At 41.2% G+C, this 23,267-nt stretch overlaps 1 protein-coding gene across 3 annotated transcripts in view; it reads left to right on the forward strand.

The window, feature by feature from the left end:
- The window catches only part of VGLL4 (vestigial like family member 4), a 168,082-nt gene that overhangs the window by 15,408 nt on the left and 129,407 nt on the right, over positions 1-23,267 (forward strand). For 2 of the 3 annotated variants that reach the window (XM_054481316.2, XM_054481315.2), the window contains exon 2: positions 1,252-1,328. In XM_054481316.2, coding sequence (XP_054337291.1) covers positions 1,265-1,328 — 64 coding nt within the window. In that variant the 5' untranslated portion in view covers positions 1,252-1,264. Of the gene's footprint in view, positions 1-1,251; positions 1,329-23,267 lie in introns of those variants that run through there. The other variant, XM_063661721.1, reaches the window with a different exon arrangement.

Consider the following 23,267-nt stretch of genomic DNA (forward strand, 5'->3'; position numbering starts at 1 on the left):
CCTCTTGAGTAGCTGGGATTACAAGCATGGGCCACCATGCCCGGCTAATTTTTTTGTATTTTTAGTAGAGACGGGGTTTCTCCATGTTGTTCAGGCTGGTGTCAAACTCCCGACCTCAGGTTACCTGCCCGCCTCGGCCTCCCAAAGTGCTGGGATTACAGGCGTGAGCCACCGTGCCCGACCTAATTTTTTGTAATTTTAATAGAGATGGGGTTTCACCATGTTCGCCAGGCTAGTCTTGAACTCCTGACCTCAAGTGATCTGCCCGCCTCGGCCTTCCAAAGTGCTGGGATTACAGGCGTGGGCTACCGTGCCTGGCGGATCAATGTTTCTTTGGAGGCCTGAGGTATGACTATTACAAAGAAAAGCTGGTCTGCCACATGTTGTGACCGGTGCATACGTAGTAGGTACTCCATAAGTGTTGAAGAATGCTGAGTAAATTCCAAGTGTCTGTAAAGTGGTACAGTTAAGGAGTTGTTTTTCTCAGCTGGTGAGCTAGTAGGGTGTGTGTGCCAGTAACTGTGTGTGTGTGTTTGAATAACCCAGAAAAGGGAAACTGGGCAAAAAGCATTCTGGTTTTCCAGGGCTTTCCTCGAACTTTAAATCTTTTGCTGTTTTAGCTTTTATAGTATGCTGTAATTTAAGGAAACAGCAATAAAAATCCAGTCTTATTAAAAAACATGATGCTAGATAAATTGATAGGTGGTGATTATATAATATACTATTACACAAAACATGATGTTTTAACATAAAGATTCTTATTGGACTTAAAATATCATTTAACCCACCAGTGGGTTTCTCACACAGCTTTCCATGAGTATGTGGCATGTGTTAAGCTGCACCTCTGTTAAGCTGCATCACCACCTCACTGGTAGTGATGCTGTCTTCATAGAGCAGCCGTTGTTCTGAAAACCTTTCTTTTATTGGGCATGTTTATACAGGCATGTTATGCATGCACATAAACATAAGCACCAAATAACATAGGCATGAATATTCACAATATCCCTTCTTTTAGTTCCTACATCAGCTGCTTCCTGGAGTTGGCAAAGTTTAGCTTAGTAGACTAAATGGAATTTAACCCTTTTCTCTCTCCCTGAACCAAGCCCATTCTGTTTCCTCATGTGGGAAGAATTTCATCCTTAAGAATGATTTGCATTTGGTTGAGGACTCATTCTGTTAATGACTAGGATTCTAAGAGTCTTTTGAATTCTGTTTAAATTATTGTTTTCCCCTTTTATTTTTTCCTCTTAGGCTCCAACCAGGAATGGAGACGCCATTGGATGTTTTGTCCAGGGCAGCATCTCTGGTGCATGCTGATGACGAAAAACGTAAGTGAGGAGTCTATTATAAAATAGCCTAAGTGCTTTATTGATCCCTTGTCTCCTGCTCCATAACAAAATTACATGCTTCTCTACATGGTTTTCTGGCTATTTGCTGTTAATTTTGGTGGTTTTCCTTAGAGATAACAGCTTCACATACTCATTTGTATTTTCCAGAACATGTAAGTCTTTTAACTGGCATGTAACTATGGATACTGTTGTTGTTTTTTTTTTTTTTGAGATGGGATCATGCTGTGTTGCCCAGGCTGGTGTCAAACTCCTGGACTCAAGCATGGGTACTGGTATTTAACTGGTATTTTATTTCATTTATTTATTTATTTGAGATGGAGTCCCACTCTGTCACCCAGACTGGATTGCAGTGGTGCAATCTTGGCTCACTGCAACCTCCACTTCCCAGGTTCAAGTGATTCTCCTGCCTCAGCCTCCCAAGTAGCTGGGATTACAGGTGCCTGCCACAATGCCCAGCTAATTTTTCTTTTGTATTTTTAGTAGAGACGGGGTTTTACCATGTTGGCCAGGCTGGTCTCAAACTCCTGACCTCAAATGATCCGTCTACCTCGGCCTCCCAAAGTTCTGGGATTACACACGGGAGCTGCCACGCCTGGCCTTAATCAGTATTTTAACTTTGTATGCTAGAGTTTGAACTGTTAATTGTAGGTCATTCTTTCCTTCTCAGGTTACTATCAGTGATCTGGAATGAAAATACTCGTGTGTCTCAGATGTTGAGATAAATATGTGTTAGTTGATAGACTAATTGACCAGTAGAGAGCTAGAGATGGGAAAAAAATCATCGAACGTCATTTATGTCGTTGGAAATGTACAGTATGTGTCATAATGGAAAACAGTCATGAAAATTATGTTTGCATTGCTGAGAAAGAGCACATACTGGGAGAAAAAAATGTTCATTAGTGTAGTTTGAGGGATGAGTGAAAGGAACAATATTGGAAGATTATTCTACAACATTTTAAAGTGATTTTCCGGCTCATCCAACAATATATTTATTTTTAAACGTTCTTGTTCAAAGTTAAGGTTACTTGCTAAACAATATTGTAAGAATTACTGTTTCATGTAGGAGCAGTTCTTTTTCTAAGCACTAAAATATTAATAACAACACAAACATTTAGGTTGATGTTTTATACATTATAAGTTCTCGAAGATGAGCTCCTTCCAGTTTAGTCTTTCATGGATTGGCAGACAGCAAGTGCATGTTCTTAAAATCTGAGGTCTACCTCTCTACTGGCTGTTAGACTTTTATTTTTCTAAGTCTCAGTTTTCTCATTGGTAACATGGAGCAACAATACCTACTTACAAAGTGTTCATGAGGATTAATGGGCTGTCGTGTGCACTGAGCTTACTAATTAGCTTTTGACTCCTGGTTGGGACGGCCTTGCCCTCTCTCCTGGCACATTGTTGGCTTCTGATAGGGCTTCTCCCAGTCTTCTGTATTAACATGTGTCTTAGTCCATTTACATTGCTGTAAAGGAATACCTGAGACTGGGTGATTTATTAAGAAAAGAAGGTTAATTGTCTCATGGTGCTGTAGGCTGTACAAGCATGGCACGAGTGTCTGCTTGGCTTCTGGAGAGGCCTCAGAGAGCTTTTACTCCTGGCAGAAGGTGACAGAGAGCAGGCATGTCACATGAGAGAGGAGGGGCAAGAAAGAGGAAGAGGTGCGAAGAGGTGCCAGGCTCTGTTAAACAACCAGCTCTTGAGTGAACTAATAGAGTGAGAACTCACACATCACCATGTCATTCATGAGGGATCCACCCCCATGATCCAAACACCTCCCACTAGGCCTTGCTTCCAACGTTGGGGATCACATTCTTACATGAGATCTGGAGGAGACAAATATCCAAACCTTATCATCATGCGTCTGTGTCTTCCCACCCTCCTGCCACCACCCCTACAAGATCATCATTCTACCAGTGATTGGGTGAGGTATCTAGTAAGGTTTTTTCAACCTCTTGTATAATTCACATTTACTTAGCTTTTGATTGTTGTGAGGATGTAACCACCTGATGGTGAGGTATAATTATCTCTTACTAAAGAAATTGAGGTTCAAGGATGTTAAGTGGGAATCTGAGGAATTGGAGCTCGGGAGAGGCAGCTCAGGCCGAAGGCTTTTTATCTAAACAACAACAAAACTCCTTTATTCGTCTAAGATTGCAATAAATATGACTTTCTACAATTGGATAGCACCTCTCTCCAGCGCTGTCAACCATCCTGTGTCGGGGATGTCTTCTGAGCTCATTGCTGTGTCTTCACCTACCCAGGCTTGGCAGTGCCCCTCCTAAAATGTGGTACCTAAGCAATGATTTTTCTATGTGATCTGATGAGGATTAGGAGGACATTGTGTCCAGGCCTACCACCAGCTTGGATCTAGCTCAGGAGTTCTTGGGGGTGAAGGGAGAAAAAGGGGTAGGGCAGGCTGGTGCCAGGGTGGGGAGCAGCCACTGTAAGACTGTAGGGAGCAGTGAGGACCCTGGAGAAGTGGCTGATTTGAATAGCTATTTGCAAACTTTGTTGAGCGTCAATGTAGTTAGTTTAGAAGTTTTTATATAAGGTAGTAGTTTGAATTTCTCTCTTTTACAATGCCCAACTTTAGTTAGGAACAATAAAACAAAATACTGTTTATACAATGAAAAATAGAAATAATTACCTCAGGGTAACCTTTTGTGTCTTTAAGTGGGGAGAGTAAAGACTTTCTTCTCTCCTCTTTTGATTATTCTGTTCCAGTTGGAGGCCTACCTAGTTTCCAATTTAGTGAGTGATGATCGAACCCTTATGTATAAGGGGCATATAAAGAAGGTACAGTCCCTGCCTTCATGGGACTCATTAATACATTTGTGTGCAGACACTTATGGCTGTAAAATGTATAGAAGGGGGGACAAGCACAGCTGGTAACGTAGATGCAAGACTCCCTTTGGAACATATGGTTTGGGAGAGCTGTTTTCGGAGAAACAAAATGATACTGCTAAGGGAAAGAGGAACTCTTACTTTCCTTCTGTGTTGAACACAGCCCATTGGTGTTTTTGAAGAATGAGGATAAATTCACTTGTAAGGCTGTAACAATCAGAGAATAGACTGTAGACTTTATCCTAGATCATTCTCCTTTTTTTTTTTTTTTTTGAGACAGAACTCGCTCTGTCACCTAGGCTGGAGTGCAATAGCATGATCTCAGCTCATTGCAACCTCTGCCTCCCAGGCTCAAGTAATCCTTCTGCTTCAGCCTCCTGAGTAGCTGAGATTACAGGCGTGTGCCACCACACCTGGCTAATTTTTCTATTTCTTTTTTTTGTAGAGATGGGGTTTCATCATGTTGTCCAGGCTGGTCTCAAACTCCTGGCCTCCAGCAGTCCATCCGCCTTGGCCTCCCAAACTGCTGTGATTACAGTTGTGAGCTACCATGCCTAGCCGAACATTCTTTTGACTCAAATGACTCCAGTTGCTTTAGAGATGGGCTGGCATAATTCTAGAATCCCTGTGTCATGGTTTCAGCTTCTTAGGATCATTTTTTACATTTGAATAAGAGGAAAAAAGTCCAAAGATGTCTTTAATTATTATTAACATTTTTGGGAGACCTTTCTTACTGTTGTGTTATGTGTACCACTCTCAAGTATGCCGAGCTCGAAAACCAGGCATTGTATTTTCTGTTACCTAATTCGTTAGTCATGTATTATTATGTAAGTGTGTGAAAAGTCATACAATTTATAGACAAAGTTGAACATTAGGTTTCAGTGTCTTTCAGTTGATTTCTTAGACTTATTTGGGCTGGTTCAGCCTGACTCAGCTTTCTCTGCCCTACATTAATTCTATTTTAGCTTTTGTTGTAAATTGCTCTCAGACTTTAGGGGAGGTTAACATTCTCCTCAACACTTTAAAAAAGCCTTGTGAATATAATGTGATTTGGGCCTCTTATTACAAACAGAAAAATGTTCTACTACTTGAGATCAGTTTCCCAACTCATTAAGGTGACCTAAATGATTCTCTTTTCCTTTGCTCCTGGAGAACTGAAAACTTGGGCATTTGTGAGGATGTTATTGTTTCAGCATTTTGCAGGGAACAGTACCTATTATGACTTGAGTCTATAATACCTGATAGTATTAAGGCTTCAGTATGTCTACTAGTGGAGAATAAAAGAAATATTTCAATAGTACACTGTAGAGCTAAAATAAATAGTAAAATGGTGGTTTTGTAGTAACACAATAGTCACTTATCTGGATGGCCTAGAAGGGATAAATTTACTTAAAATAATCATTCCACTGCTCATGAGACATTGATGTAATCAGTGTCTAGGGTAACCCTGAAAGGTACTGAATGGAAATACAACTTGAGATTGCTGTTCTTCCTTGTGCTTGAGGAACCTCTCCTTTCAGTGACTGGTGATACTGGTGCTGGGAAGTCCCAACTTTTTCCCAGCTGTTTTTTTCTGGAGACAGAGTCTTGCTGTGTTGCCCAGGCTGGAATGCAGTGGTGCGATCACGGCTCATTGTAGTCTCTGCCTCCCGGGTTCAAATGATTCTTGTGCCTCAGCCTCCTGAGTAACTGGGACTACAGGCATATGTCACCACGCCCAGCTAATTTTTTGTATTTTAGTAGAGGTGGGGTTTCACCGTGTTGCCCAAGCTGGTCTTGAACTCCTGAGCTCAGGCAATCCACCCGCTTTGGCCTCCCAAAGTGCTAGGATTACAGGTGTGAGCCACTGTGCCAGCCTCCAGCTGTTTCTTAATAGGGTAAATTGATGAAAATGGGAGGGCAAGGTGCTTGGTGCTAATGTATAAAACAACACCTTGGCATGTCTTTAACATGATGTTCCATTTTATTGCAATGTTTACAAAATGGTTAAGTTTGGTAACCGTATCTTCTAATTTTAAGATCTAATTGCATCTGCTGACTTCCTCACTTAGATTAAAATAACTTTAAATTAAAACTTTGAGGGTTTTGGTGGAGGGAATAATGCTTTTGAATGAACATGCAGATGATCAGCAAGGCTGGATGGAGCTGGTGTGAGTGATGTGGCAAGGACAGCAGCTTTTGCAGGGGTTGCGTTTGCATCTGCCCCAAGAAATTCACCAACTCCTTGTTTGGAGATGATTATTGAAGGTTGACTAATTGATGAAGGATTGATTACCATAATCCTTTCAAGTAAGCATTCCTAAGAACCCAAGCTTTTATTATAATGGGGACACATGGCCCTCTTGTATGGAATATGTTTATATTTCTAGGTTGTCGTCTACGTTTACCTTAAAAAAAAGGAAAGCAAACCAGATCAGATTAATGATAACGTAATGTTTAGTTGCACTCATATACTCTTTTCTCTGATTGATTTCTTTCCTCAAGATCATGATGACTTCTGGTTGGCTTCTGCATCAGCCAAGTGAACCTCTTATGGCGTTTGCTCCTGTGACTAGTTCAGCTGGGCCCACTCCTGATCTTTCTGTCTCTTTCTCTCTCCTTTTCTCTCAGCATCTAATACTGTGGCTTTTGAATATTGTTGACTGTGGCACACAGTAAAAAAGCATTTTAGGCTGGGCATGGTGGCTCATGCCTGTAATGCCAGCACTTTGGCAGGCTGAGGAGGAAGGATTGCTTGAGCCCAGGAGTTTGAGACTAGCCTGGGAAAAATAGGAAGACCTCATCTCTCCAAAAAAAAAAAAAAAAAACAACAACAATTAGCTGGGTGTGGTGGTGTGTGCCTATAGTCCCATCTACTTCAGAGGCTGAGGCAGGAGGATGGCTTGAGTCCAGGAGTTAAAGGCTGCAGAGAGCTATGATTGCACCACTGCCCTCAGGCCTGGGCCACAGAGCAAGACCCCATCTCAAAAAAGCCATTTCATATTGTGATTTTCATATACATATAGTGAGATAACCAATCCAAAAGTTTTAAGAGACAGTACTGGCTCAGGGGGTGGCTTACACCTCTAATCCCAGCACTTTGGGAGACCAAGGTGGGATGGTCACTTGAGCCCAGGAGTTTGAGACCAGCGTAGGCAACAAAATGAGACCCCATCTCTACAAAAAATTTAAAAATTAGGTGAGTGTGGGTGGCACATACCCGGCGGGGTCCCAGCTACTCGGGAGGCTGAGGTGGGAGGATCACCTGATCCTGGGAGTACTAGGCTGCAGTGAGCTATGATGGTGCCACTGCACTCCAGCCTGGGTGACAGAGTGAGACCCTGTCTCTAAAATATGTTTAAAAAAATAAAAAGAGGAGACAATGGTTACCCTTACTTTGCACAGTGCAGTTTGATGTGTCTTTTCTGGTCTTTGCACTCTATTTAAATAGAAGTTGAGTCATGGCTTCTTACATTGATTTTAGGATCCACTAATGCATTGGAACCCACAGTTTGAAAAAACATGATTTGGTTTACATCTCCTTCGTGGGATAAACTTACTCCTGGCTCCTCCATTGTACGTACTGGGATGATCTGACTGCTACGTGGGCCATGAAAATAAAAGGAGCCAATAATATTTAGACATGCATCTACAAGGTGGACTCGATTGAGGCATGGTACAGCAAAGGGGCAGGCATGCCCCAGAGCACAGGAGGGAGACAAATAGGTTTCACCAAAGGGAGTGACCATTTTCTGGAGTACTGACTCTAAAACCCAGGAATAATAAAGGCTTAGAATAGGGAGGAACTCCCTCTACTGGAGTAGTTGTGTTTGCTTGTGATCAGAGTGCCAAGTCCTCTGGTGCCCTGGAAAGAGAACAACATATGATGTCATTCCTGCCCATTCCCCTTGGAGTCTTGGTGTTGAGTCTGGTTTTCCCTTAGTGAGGGAAAGAGCACTGTACTCTTGCTTTCTACCAACTGTGTGTGCAACTGTGGGAGAATTTCATCAGGAAAGCCCAAACGGGAAATGCAGTTGTTTTGTTGTCTATGTCTGTCTGTTTCTCTGTGTATTCGAGGACTCCTGGTTTTGTAAAGTTGCACTTTAGAAAAGTTAAGTCTAAAAATAATGCTCAATATAACATGGCTTTTGGATCCTTTTTCTGCCAGCTTTTCTGTAGTGTTCATTAAGTACTTCCTTCTGTGATCATTTCGGATAATTTGGAGGCTTATCTGATCACTGTGTCAGTGATTTTTACTTTCATATCCTAAAATTCCAGAGGGGTGTGCTGTGCATTTTCATCCATAAGAGTGGCTCGCTGCTATCCGCGATCCTCAGAGAGGAGACTGGGTACTTGCTGGCATTCTGACAAAGCCTTCCCAGGTGCATCTGACATCAGGTCCCTTTCCCCACATGAGTCACTGGTCTAATAATGATCCTCCTAGGGGAACTCTGGATCTGAACTTCTAAGTGCAGTCCTTGTAGTTATGAGAAGCTATAGTTCTTTGGCTACCACATGTCCTTTAACCAGATTCACCAGTTGTTTTTATCTCCCCCTATTTCCTTCATCATGCACATGTTCTCTCTGTCTTTTGGTACATGTTTTATATATATATACACACATAGGTATGTATATATATTTGCATATTATTTTTCTATATGAGAGTAAGTGGCCAGTATCATTCCTCCTTGCTCCTAAAGAATTCAGTGTGCATTTCTTAAGAATGAGAACATTCCCGGGCCGGGCACGGTGGCTCACACCTGTAATCCCAGCACTTTGGGAGGCTGAGGCGGGTGGATTACGAGGTCAGGAGTTTGAGACCAGCCTGGCCAAGATGGTGAAACCCTGTCTGTACTAAAAATACAAAAATTAGCCAGCTGTGGTGGCAGGCACCTGTAATCCCAGCTACTCGGGAGACTGAGGCAGAGAATTGCTTGAACCTGGGAGGCAGAGGTTGCAGTGAGCCGAGATTGCACCACTGCACTCCAGCCTGGGCAACAGAGCGAGACTCCATTTCAAAAAAAAAAAAAAAAAAAAAAAAGAATGAGAACATTCCCTTACATAAGTACAATATGATAATCTTTATTATGTTACTTGAATATATAAAGCATAAAAATGGGCCTGGCCCTTATGCTTGCAGTTTCTTTACAACTTCATAACTAGAATACACATTTATGAACTAAATATAGCCAATAAAAGCTAGCTGTGACACAATAGATGAAGATCTGCTGCAACCAAACCTCTGTTCCACGACTGTGACATCTGCTACCAGTCTGCTGGCTTTGATTCTGTAATGTTAGCCTACCTATCATGCCGCTTGCCGGTTAATGCAATTTCCCCTCCACTTTCATCTTGCAAACTCTTGTAAAATTTTTCATCATACAGATTGTGGTGACATAATTTGACTATTTCTTAGTGCAAATGCCTCAGTTTCATATTGGGTTTGTCTCTGTCCTTTTTTCTTTCTTTTTTTTGAGACAGTGTCTCACTCTTGCCCAGGCTGGAGTACAATGGCACAATCTTGGCTTACTGCAACCTCTGCCTTACAGATTCAAGCAATTCTTCTGACTCAGCCTCCCCAGTAGCTGGGATTATAGGCACTGGCCACCACGCCCAGATAATTTTTGTATTTTTTAGTAGAGACAGGGTTTCACCACGTTGGCCAGGGTAGTCTTGAACTCCTAACCTCAAATGATCTACCCGCCTTGGCCTACCAAAGTGCTGGGATTACAGGCGTGAGCCACCGCCCCTGACCCCTTTCTTCATTAGACCAGAAAAATACAAACATAGTCACTGAAATCATACAGCAATACTTGGTGACATAGCAGCTAGCCATCTGATTCAGAGGATGCTTATGTCAAATTTTAAAAAAGATTCTCCATGAAATAACGAAAGTAAACATTTCTCATGAACTCCTGAGCATTTGTCTGGGGACCACAGTTTAAGGATTACAGTATCATCTCATTCAGTTCTCAGAACACCCCTATTAAGTAGGTACTATAATTAGTCCCATTTTATAGATAAGGAAACTGAGGTTTATAGGGCTTCTGTAGTTTGCCCAGGTACACTTAGCTGGTTGTGGCAGTGCTGAGAATTGAACGGAAGCAGCCTGGCTGTGAAACCTAAGCCCATAATTCTCTGCTATCTGTCTGCCCAGAGGACGGGAAAGACTTTTCTGCTGTTTTAAAAAAACAAAACAAAACAAAAAAACAAAATAAAACTCCTCTATGCTACCTTCACTAATCTATCAGTAAAGAGATTTTCATTTGGAAAAGGCTTCCTAGCCAATAAAATAGCATTTCCAAAATATTAACTAGCTGTAACCAGCCGTACGTTCAGGACATGTGGTAGCATGTGCTCGGGGACTGTCCTTCATCCCCGGTTCATGGCTCTGCCCTCTTGTGTGTGTGGATGGCTCAGGTGCACGCTGCCATAGGACCCCCCTTCATATATATGGAGTTTTCTTTCCCAGTAAGTACCTCAGCTAACTGAAGGAAAGGAAGCTGGTTCAGGGGAAAAGGGCTGCTTCACCAGGTAACGAGGTCCCACTTTGCCAAAGTGTTTAATTAGAGACAAGATAACCCAGAGGCAACATAGAAGGGATTGTCATGGGGAGGGTGGTCAGACTTGAAGGATGGCCTAAGATGCTGTGAGTCTATAGCGGATCCTTGCCTGTTGAGGGCGAGAATCCTGCTCCCTTCTGCTTTTGTATTCCAAGCATCTACCATTTGGTGCATATGGTGGGCATTTAGTAAACATTTATTGGTAATGAAGTAGCCCCTGCAGGGAGACTTATCTCTAAGGAATTAATTTATTAAACACTAGCAGAAATGACTCATTTTAATGTCACTATTACTACTAATTACAAATTCCAAGGAATACTGTTTCTATTTGATAATACTTTGTAGTTTACAAAACATTTTCATTTACTTTTTTTTTTTGAGACAGGGTCTTGCCCTGTTGCCCAGGCTGGAGTGCAGTGGCACAATCTCGGCTCACTGCAGGCTCCACCCCGTGGGGCTCAAGTGATCCTCCTACTTCAGCCTCTCGAGTAGCTTGGACCACAGGTGCACACCACCACACCCAGCTAATTTTTTGTATTTTTGGTAGAGACAGGGTCTCGCCACGTCACCCAGGTTGGTCTTGAACTCCTGTGCTCCAGCAACTCCGCTGCCTCAGCCTCCCAAAGTGCTGGGATTACAAGCATGAGACCCTGCGCCTGGCCTATTTTCATTACTTCTTATAGCAAGAGCCTTTGCAATAGACTGGGTGGGGGAGGTATCAGAGAAAAAATTAAGAGAATAAAAATTAGGAGAAGTTGGATGCCTAATTCAAGATTAAAGTAAAATAAACATCCCCCCACCCCCCTCAAAAAAACCAACCCAAACAAACCTCTGTCTTCTTTCCTCCTTTGGTGCTGGCGCACTGAACTGTGCATTGCTGCTGGGATCATCAGAACAGTAGTTCCCAGGTGAGTGTCGGCAGCTGTGGACAGTGCAGTGCTTCAGGCAGCACAGGGGAGCACTCCTCCTTTGACTGGACCATGTTCCTAAGCTCCCCTTAGTTTTAAAATAAGCACTGATGTTTCTGTCCTTTCTAAAGGTTGGCGCTTTCAGTTACTTCCCTTTTGTGAACAATGACATCAAAAAATACCATCTCCCAGTAGTCTCTTCTAATTCAAAAAGCTTCATAAAACATCAGGTGGGTTAGGTGCTTATTTAAGCCGTTCTCTAAGTGGGGGCATCCAGGGCTAGACATCTGGCCTTTAATCAGAAGGGCTGCCCTCCAGAGATAGCTACTACCAGTGTCTCTGCTATTTTTATAGTTTTATATCAGATCAAATTAGCATAATAAATGTTAGAAATTGGATATCCACTGGTGAAAATAACATGCCTTGTTAATTAGCATAATGGATGCTGAAAATAGATTCTTCCACTGAATAGCTGTTTAGACACTTGAGGAGGGTGACTGTTTCCTTTAAACAAATGTTTCACAATCCTTAGAGATCCATATTTTCCTTTAATACACATAAAAGTGTTATAGACGGTTAATGTCATTTGCAATTCAATTTAACATATCAGAGTCAAGAATTTTTGGATGAAGTAGTTCTTTTTTTTTTTCATTTGGTGCACTTCTCCCTCCCTATCATCTCTCCTCTCCCCACTTTGAGAGTCACTGCCCCGGTCAGTACCTGGTGTGAACATCTCCAGCGCTGTCAGCCATCCTGTGTTGGAGATGTCTTCTGAGCTCATTGCTGTCTTCACCTACTCAGGCTTGGCAGTGCCCCTCCTAAAATGTGGTACCTAAGCAATGATTTTTCCATGTGATCTGATGAGGATTAGGAGGACAATTGTGCCCAGCACTACCACCCGCTTGGATCTGGCTCAGGAGTTCTTGGGGGTGAAGAGAGAGAAAGGGGCGGGGCGGGCTGGTGCCAGGGCAGGGAGCAGCCACTGTAAGACTGTAGGGAGCAGTGAGGACGGAAGGCCCATAACTCCTGTCCAAGGAGCAGCCACCACTCAGCTCCGGCCACTGTTGTCCATGAGCTGATTGTGCCTGTCATTTCCAGGCATCACATTGAGAGCTTGAAATCAGCCATGATGGGAGTATTTACACCATGGCAAATGCTATACAGGTCAGGGGCTTTTGCTTTTGTTTTTCTTCTATAGAGAGCCAGTTGTTAACATTTACCAGCACACCAGCTGATGATTTCCCATAGGAATGTGGGGCTGGATTTGTCAGCTTTTCTGATTACTCAAGACAAACTGGAAACCTGGATTTTTATGTAAGACTTCCAGATGTTTAAAATTCCATGTGAGTGAGACAATAGTCCTCTTGCCAGGATTGGTCAGGTAAGTATCTGTCTAGTATGTGCTTTTTGTTCTAGTCTCAATACTTCCATTAGTAAAACCTAAAATAACAGATAAAAAACAACAACAACAACAACAACCTGTTTCAGCTACTCTCCCTCCCTCACCATACTTGTGAATTACTGTAGCAATTCTGTAAGAGCTGAAAAGGTGGGATGTAACATGACACCATCTTCTACATCTATCATTATCTTTTGTGGAAATTTAGATACGTGTGTAGTTTTTTCCTATTCAGATGTTCTGTTTTTAAAAGACAAAGGCCACATCTTTTCTTTATACTCTTTTGCTTTCTTAAAGATTTATGTTATACATTTATGAAATACTTGTTGACTTGGCATCTGATGTGCATATAATGTGTAGAAGCAATATATTTGAGGTTTATACTTTTATAGAAATCAAATCAAGCTTGAAAAATCAAACTTACATCCTTAGTGGCTTTAGATTTATTGTAACTGCCTTTTTATTGGATCAAACTTTTGATTCCTTGTAAATGAATAAATCTTTACATTTGAAATCTGCTGAAGTACCATTTGTTCTTCTAGGACTGCCTGTCTCATCAAACCTTACATATATGTGTTTTTTTTCTCTCTTTGGAAAATGTTACTTAAATGTCTTTTCTTTTGTGGACCTTACCTTGTTTAACTGGACTGTAGTTACTTTTAAAATGAATTCAAGAGGCCAAAAGTCTGTTCTGTTCACTAGCAAGCAGAGTTAAGAGGAATATTTTTCAGTTTCCTAGCAAAGTACTAGTTTAGGGTGCTTTGAATAAAGCATTTTAAATTAGAAAAAAGTATTTAGGCATTCAGGAGGACAATCTGGATTTTTAGAGTAAAATGGCAGACTGAACACATGCATCCAGCTTCCCTCTTGCCAAAAATCTTTTTAAATAACAAAAGGTAAATATTTTAAAACATCTGTAACAGTATTGGAAAATTTGAAAGGATGCCTACCTCTATTAAACTAAAAGTTATGAAGAATTCCTGGAAGACTGAAAACAGATGGGATTATATTGACAAAAGGAAAATAAAAACAAAACAATTGCAACTCAAAACACAGGTGCAAAAGAAAAGGGGGGAATTAAAAGCTGAGTTTACAGTGACTAACAACCACCAACAGGAAGGGGCCCTAGAGTAATATTTAGGAAATCAAAGCATTACCTTTATACAATGGTCTCTGGCTAAAAACTGAGAACTGTCTGGGGAGGGATCCTTGAGTGGGTGTTGGGGCCTGAGAGAGAAATCGAGCAGAGCGTCAGATCCCTGTGGGCTCCTGCAGTAACAAGGGTCCTGGGAAGGAAATGTAGGTCCTCTAGCAGGCAGTGTCTGTGAATGTCCTTCACCACTGGAGGAGAGACTGTTTTGGCAGATTTGGTGTTTGTCCCCCACTCTGCCTCCGTGCTTGTTTACTTGTATACCTTAAAGCAAAGCCCATCATTGGACACTTTCTGTCCTCTTACACAGAGCCTGCAGGTAGCTGGCCTTCCCCAGGGGAGTGTTAATACCAGACTGGAAGCATGCAGTGGTTTCCCTTGTTGATTGGCCCAGTCTTTTATTCCAAAGTGTGAATGCACATCAAAGGATCACCAGACATTTGAGGAGAATAAATAGTATGAAATAAAAGGCCTAGAGTAAGCAGACTTTGGGGAGCATAGCAGAAGCTAAAAACATGTTAGTCAGTGTCTTCAAAGAGATTTGAACTACTCTATAATAAATCTAAGTAGCCTGCTGTGAAAAAAGATCATTTAGAACAACAAAGTTCATAGACATTAAAAATGTGATGATTGAACTTAAAAGGTTAACTAGGTTGGCTTGAGAAGCAAATAGAATTAAAGACAAAATTAGTGATCTGGAAGATAGATAGCAAAACATTGCAGAACGATCAAAAAGTCAGAGATGGGAAGTAGGACAAGGAAAGGAACAGGCATGGAGATCAACCCCAGAGTCTTAACATGCATCAGATGCATGTTCTGGTGGGCTGAGGCCAAGAAACATTGAGAAGAAGATGCATTTATTAGAAAAATGGGAAGTAAATGAGCCAAAGGAACACCCTTCACTACAACAAGACAAACCCAAAGCAGAAGACGACTTTTTTCCTCTGTTTTCAGTTAAGAACATTTTTTCATTGTACTGAAATTTTGTATTTTTTGACCAGTATCTCCTCAATCCCTCCAAAAGAAAAAAAATTGATCTCTCTCTCTTTTTTTTTTTTTTTTGAGATGGAGTCTCGCTGGGTCCCCAGGCTAGAGTGCAGTGTCACGATACCAGCTCACTGCAACCTCCCTCCGGCTCCCGGGTTCAAGCGATTCTCCTGCCATAGCCTCTCGAGTAGCTGGGATTACAGGCACCCACCATCATGCCCGGCTAATTTTTGTATTTTTGTAGAGACGGGGTTTCTCCATGTTGACCAGGGTGGTCTTGAACTCCTGACCTCAGGTGATCCACCCGCCTCGGCCTCCCAAAGTGCTGGGATTACAGGCATGAGCCACCACACCCAGTCTACTTTTATCTTTATAAATGAAGATAAACCAATAAACCTAAAAAATACAACCAAAAACTGTTTTCTAAAACAGAACAATAAATTAAACAAACCTTTGGTGAATTCATTAAGAAAAAGAAGAAAATGTATAATTATAGAACATTAGAAACAAGAAAAGGGACATTACTATGTATATAGATGAGAATACTATACAAATATATGCACATGTAACCAAAAAATGGAAAATATAGATGAAATAGATGATTCTGTTTGAATCAGAAAGAGGTTAAAAACCTAAATTGGTCAATAATCATGGTAAAAATTTAACAAGTAGTCAGAGATGTGAGGCCCGTATGGTTTTATAGGTGAATTTTACCAAATCGTTAAGAAACAGATTTCCCTATGTTATAAGACTATTTTATAGTATAGAGCACTTTGTAATTCTTTCTGTGAGGCTAATATAACATGATACTAAAGCCAAATAAAACACAAAGTTGTATGTATATTAAATCAAGTACATAGATATGAGAGTACAAAGTTAACTAAAATTTCAGGCTAGCAATTATATTGAAAGAGTAACATATCCTATGTCAAAGTAAGCCATTTGCATCACAAGAATGCAAGGATGTTTCAGTAATAGTAACTTTTGTAATGTAATAAATTATATTACTTTAATAGATTAAAGGAAAAATTAATATATTTATGACAGAAGTCTAAAAAAGTATTTCATGAAATTCAACACCTATTTGTGATAAAAACAATAAGATGTAAATCAAAAGAAACTGTCTTTAATTGATAAAATATATCTGATAGAAACTTACAGTGAATATGTTTAATGGTGGAACAGATTAAGTTAGGAGCAAGACACAACTCAAGTAGCATTGAACTTGATGTTCTAGCTAGTGATTTTTCTTAAAAAAGGGATATTTAAAAACTGAAAAGATATAGGAAAAACTATAATTTTCAGATGTCATAATAGCCTACCAGAAAATCTTAACAATAAATGGGGGAAAAACCTCCTAGGACTGATTAGAGACTTAAGTAAGGCAGCTGGTTATAAGAGTGATATGTAAAAATCAATATTATCTCTGTTCACTTGAAATAATCAGTTAGAAATTATCTCAAAAGTCTCAGGGCCGGTTACAGCGCCTCACACCTGTAATCCCAGCACTGTGGGAGGCTGAGGGGGAGGATTGCTTAAAGCCAGGAGTTTGACACCAGCCTGGGTAACATAGCAAGAGCCATATCTCTTAAAACAACAACAACAACAAAAAAAACAAAACTCATTCCCGTATCAACCATAGACTTCAATTATTTAGGGAAATATCTAACAAGATACATGTTAAGACCTTTGTGAATAAATCATAAAACTACTGAAATAGAAATATGGCATGTGTTTCCTTTTCTGAATAAAAGGAAATACTTACTATATTTCTACATAGGAAAATTCAGTCAAAGATGTCAGTTACATTCAAATTAATCTATACGTTAAATACATCCTAATTGGAATATCAAAAGTATTATTTTTAATTGATAAGCTGATTCTTAAGTTTACCTGAAAAATTTTGAAAGAAAAAAGGTGGGGAGGGAAGGAAGTTTCTTGCTTATTTTAATATCAGACATTAAAACACTTTATAAATTTTATTGCTGTGAAGTGGTTGGAATGGGATAATACTGACATAGGGATAATTACAGCAGTATTTCTTAAACTTTTTGAGCTACAAATCCATAGTAACAAATGCATTTTACAACTCAGCCAACACTACCTATACATATGTATATATATAAACAAATTTCATGGGTTAATACTTTACTATGTTAGACGTATTCTGTTTTCTATCCTATTCTGCTTCATTAGAAGATAACAACAATAATGGTGGTTATAGTCTATTCAACCTATTTTAGGAACCACCAATGGATTGTGCCTTATTGTTTGAAAAATGCTGAGATAGAATAAATGAAACAGGATGGAGCTCAGAAACACGTATACACATGAGATATAGGAATTTATATGTCATAGGGACAAAATTTAAAATCCATGGAGGAAGAATGATTAAAAAATTGTTTTTTATTGTGATGAAATACACATAATATTTAATTTACCATCTTAACCATTTTAAGTGTACAGTTCAGTGGTATTAAATACATGTGATGGGCAACCATCACCACCACCCATCCATAACTCTTTTCATTGTGTAGAACTGAAACTCTACATCCCTTGAACACGTAACTCCCCATTTCCCCATTTACCAGCCCCTGGCAACCACCACTCCACTCTCTCTAGGAATTTGACTATTCTGGGTACTTCATATATGTGGAATCATACGATATTTGACTTTTTGTGACTGACTGACTTCATTTACCATAATATCCTCAAGGTTCATCCATATTGTAGCATGTATCAGGATTTCCTTCATTTTTAGGACGAAATAATATTCCATTGTATGTATAGGCCACTGTTCATTTATCTGTGGATGGACAGATCAACAGAACCAAGTGAATAATGCTGCTATGAACATGAGTGTGCAAATATTTTTTTTGAGAGCCTGCTTTCAGTTCTTTTCGGTATATACCCAGAAGCAGAGCTGCTGGATCATATGGAAATTTTTTGAAAATTTTTTGAGGAACTGCCCTACTGTTTTCCATAGAGACTGGACCATTTTATATTCCCATATACAAGGGTTCCAATTTCTCCACATCCTCACCAACATTTGTTATTTTGTTTTTTAGATAGTAGCTATCCTAGTAAGAGTGAGGTGGTATCTCGTTGTTTTGATTTGTATTTGCCTAATGATTAGTGATGTTGAGCATCTTTTCATGTGCCTGTTGGCTATTTGTATAGCTGATTTGGAAAAATGACTGTTTAAGTCCTTTGCCCATTTAAAAAAACTTTTTTTTTTGAGATGGAGTCTCGCTCTGTCACCCAAGCTAGAGTGTAGCAGTGCGATCATAGCTCACCACCGCCTTGACCTCTTGCTTTGCCCATTTTTGAGTTGAGTTGTTTGTCTTTCTGTTGTTGAGTTGTAACAATTCTTTATCTATTCTGGCTACTAGACTCTCATCAGATGAATGATGTGCAAATATTTTCTCCCATTTTGTAGATTATCTTTTCACATTTCTGGGTATATACCCAAAGGAATATAAATCATTTTACCATAAAGACACATGTGAATGTTGATTGCAGCTCTATTCACAATAACAAAGACTTGGAATCAGCCTAACTGTGCATCAGTGACAGATTACATAAAGAAAATGTGGCCGGGTGTGGTGGCTCACACCTGTAATCCCAGCACTTTGGGAGGCTGAGACAGGCAGATCACAAGGTCAGGAGTTCGAGACCAGCCTGACCAACATGATGAAACCCTGTCTCTACTAAAAATACAAAAATTAGCCAGCTGTGGAGGCACGCGCCTGTAATCCCAGCTACTCAGGAGGCTGAGGCATGAGAATCTCCTGAACCCAGGAGACAGAGGTTGCAGTAAGCCGAGATCGCGCCACTGCACTCCAGCCTGGGCAACAGAGCGAGACTCCATCTCAAAAAAAAAAAAAAAAAAAAAAAAACCCATGGAATACTATGCAGCTACAAAAAAGCATGAGATCATGTCTTTTGCAGGAACATAGATGGAGCTGGAGGCTATCATCCTTAGTAAACTAACGCAGGAACAGAAAACCAAATACCTCACATTCTCACTTATAAGTGGGAGCTAAATGATGAGAACTCATGACACAAAGAGGGGAATAACAGATACTGGGGCCTACTTGGGGATGGAAGGCGGGTGGAGGGAGAGGATCAGAAAAAATAACTATTGAATACTTGGCTTAGTACCTGAGTGACAAAATAATCTGTGCTACAAACCCTGTGACACAAGTTTACCTATAAAACAAACCTGCACATTTATTCCTAAACTTAAAAAAATCACAAAAAACTCAAAAAGCAAACAAACGGAAAAGAAAACCAAAAGGAACTGCAAATGAAAATAGAAATTTTACTTTTCTGTTTACACACACACACATGCACACACACATGCGCACGCAAACACAGAAAAAGGTTGAAACAGTTGGCCAGTTATTTGGAAGAAAGTTATGTTAGGGACCAGGTGTGGGATTACACCTGTAATCCGAGCACTTTGAGAGGCCGAGGTGGTCCAATAGCTTGAGCTCAGGAGTTCGAGCCTAGTCTGGGCGAAATAGCAAAACCCTGTCTCTACAAAAAATAAAAAAATTAGCTGGGCATGGTGGTGCATGTCTGTGGTCCCAGCTACTTGGGAGGCTGAGGTGGGAGGATCACTTGAGCCTGGGAGTTCAAGGCTGCAGTGAGCCATGATCATGCCACTGCATTCCAGCCTGGGTAACAAAGTGAGACCCTGTCTTTTTTTTAAAGAAAAAAAAGAGAAAGTTTTTTACCTCATGCTAAATTTGTTAGCATAAATTTCCATCCCAAAATCTATCTAAAATAAATTTCATATGGATTAAAGAACTTAACCATATATTTAAAAGTTTATATTCTTCATATATATTATAATAACAAACTTGTGGTAGGGAAGTCCTTCCTTTTTTTTTGTGACAGGGTCTCACTCTCACCCAGACTGGAGTGCAGTGGTGTGATCTCAGCTTACTGCAACCTCCACCTCCTAGGTCTAAGCAATTGTCCTGTCTCAGCCTCCCGAGTAGCTGGGACTATAGGTAAGTGCCATCAGGCCCAGCTAATTTTTGCATTTTTAGTAGAGACGGGGTTTTACCATGTTGGCCAGGCTGGCCTCGAACTCCTGACCTCAAGTGATCCACCCGCCTTGGCCTCCTAAAGTTCTGGGATTACAGGTGTGATCTATCACACCTGTCTGGGAAGTCCTTAAGTAAGACTAATACCCAGAAGTTAAAAAGTAAAACCTTTAGAATATATAGGATTTAAAATTTTCTATTACAGGATACCATAATCAAAGGTAAGAGTTATTTTTACAAGGTTGAGGTTTTTTTTTTCTTTTTCTCTGTCACCCAGGCTGGAATGCAGTTGTCTGATCTCGGCTCACTGCAAACTCTGCCTCCTGGGTTGAAGCGATTCTCCTGCCTCAGCCTCCAGAGTAGCTGGGATTACAGGCATGCACTATCATGCCTGGCTAATTTTTGTATTTTTGGTTGACACAGGGTTTCACCATGTTGGCTAGGCTGGTCTCGAACTTTTGACCTCAGGTTATCACATCACATTTTCTTTATCCACTCATCGATTGATGAGCACTGAAGTTGATTCAGTATCTTTGCAATTGTGAATTGTGTTGCAATAAATGTACACATGCAGGTGTCTTTTTAATATAACGACTTCTTTTCCTTTGGGTAGATACCCAGTAGTGGGATTGCTGGATTGAATGGTAGATCTACTTTTAGTTCTTTGAGAAATCTCTATACTGCTTTCCATAGAGGTTGTACTAATTTATTATCCCACCAGTAGTATTTAAGTGTTCACTTTTCACCATGTCTATGCCAACATCTATTGTTTCCTGACTTTTTAATAAATGGCCATTCTGACTGGGGTAAGGTCATATCTCATGTGGTTTGTTTTTATTTTTTTGAGACAGAGTCTCACTCTGTTATGATCTTGGCTCACTGCAACCTCCACTTCCCAGGTTCAAGCAATTCTCCTGCCTCAGCCTCCTGAGTAGCTGGGATTACAGGTGCCCACCACCACGCTCGGCTGGTTTTTGTATTTTTAGTAGAGACAGGATTTCACCATGTTGGCCAGTTGGTCTTGAACTCCTGACCTCAGGTGATCTGCCCACCTCGGCCTCCCAAAGTTCTGAGATTACAGGTGTGAGCCACCGCGCCTGGCCTCTCGTGTGGTTTAATTTGCCCCACTTGCAGGAAACCTCTGCTTCCCTTTGAAGACTTCCATGCAGAAGATGTTAATTTAGGCCTGTAGGAATGGATAAGACCTTGATTGTCCTCTTGTTCAATCTTCCTTTTTATGCAGGGTTCCCTTTGCAAGATTCCTGACATTTGGCTTCTATCCTCTGCTTGGATGTAGGAGATGGAGAGTTTGTTACTTCACTAAACTGTCCATTGTTAAACAGTTTTAGGAGTTGGACAAGTTCAATTATGTGGAAATGTACACCCTCGTAACTACTCCTGGTACTCTTCCACTTTCCATCGCTATTGAAAGGAGGCATTTCAATAGCATCAGAGAAAGTTATATTATTCATCGGAGAAAGTCTCACTCTGTCACACAAGCTGGAGTGCAATTGTGAGATCTTGGCTCATTGCAGCCTCCACCTCCTGGGCTCGAGTGATTCTCGTGTCACAGCCTCCTGAGTAGCTGGGATTACAGGTGCCCACCACCACACCTGGCCAACTTTTTTTTTTTTTTTTTGAGACAGAGTCTTGTATTGTCGCCTGGGCTGGAGTGTGGTGGTGTGCTCTCAGCTCACTGCAACCTCCACCTCCCGGGTTCAAGCTATTCTCCTGCCTCAGCCTCCCAAGTAGCTGGGATTACAGGTGCCCACCACCATGCCCAGCTAATTTTTTGTATTTGTAGTAGAGATGGGGTTTCACCATGTTGGCTAGGCTGGTATCAAACTCCTGACCTCAAGTGATCCACCTGCCTCAGCCTCCCAAAGTGCTAGGATTGCAGGCATGAGCCACTGCACCCAGCCACACCTGGCTAATTTTTGTAATTTTAGTAGAGACAGGGTTTCGCCTTGTTGGCCAGACTGGTCTCGAACTCCTGACCTCAAGTGATCCACCCACTTGGCCTCCCAAAGTGCTGGGATTACAGGTGTGAGCCACTGTGCCCAGCCTAAATCCCGTATCATTTTAAACTGTGTCCCACTTTGTCTTTATGCCTTGGAGATGTGGCCACACCCGGCCTTTGTCATGTCGCCGGTTTCCCTCACGCTGTTATGGCCATCGCCCTGTTTCAGGACCTGTGCAGCAGCTATGCTCTCTGCCTGAAACGCCCTTCTCGAATCTTACTCGCTGGCTCCTTTGCATTCCATCCTTAGCATGTGTTTCCCTGGGCTGCATCCGACACTCATGAGCCTGAGGCATCTGTGCCTCTGTAGGCCCCTTCCTTCATTAAAAAGATATTACAAATTATATTTTACAACTGCATTGGTATGCAAATGAAATATTAATACTATATAGTAAAACATTTTTTCATCCTAATAGTTCATGTTTTTTCTTCTGAGACTGTGGAAACAAACAATTTTCATGGGCCTCAAAAGTGCTGTGGGCCCAAGGCCCTGTGCCCATGGTGCCCGGTGGAAGGTCAGCTCCTCCATGAGCCGCTGGGCTGTATCATAGCGGGCTCCCAACGCCGAGCCTACTTAATGCTGTGTTCGCAGTGTCTAGAGCACAGCCAGGCTCCTGAATGAACGAATGAAGAAAGGCACACTGGGTATTGTAATCCCAACACTTTGGGAGGCCGGGGTGGGCGGATCACAAGGTCAGGAGTTTGAGACCATCCTGCCGAACATGGTGAAACCCCGTCTCTACTAAAAATACAAAAAAATTACCCGGGTGTGGTGGCGGGCGCCTGTAGTCCCAGCTACTCGGGAGGCTGAGGCAGGAGAATGGCGTGAACCCAGGAGGCGGAGCTTGCAGTGAGCGGAGATCACGCCACTGCACTCCAGCCTGGGCGGCAGAGCGAGACTCCGTCTCAAAACAAAACAAAACAAACAAAAAAAGAAATATGATTTGGAATGTATTTAGAAAGAACAATTATGAACCCCATGGGAATAGCACGTTTCTGAGGGAGGGA

Source organism: Pongo pygmaeus, chromosome 2, assembly GCF_028885625.2.
Source record: "Pongo pygmaeus isolate AG05252 chromosome 2, NHGRI_mPonPyg2-v2.0_pri, whole genome shotgun sequence".
Taxonomy (NCBI): domain Eukaryota; kingdom Metazoa; phylum Chordata; class Mammalia; order Primates; family Hominidae; genus Pongo; species Pongo pygmaeus.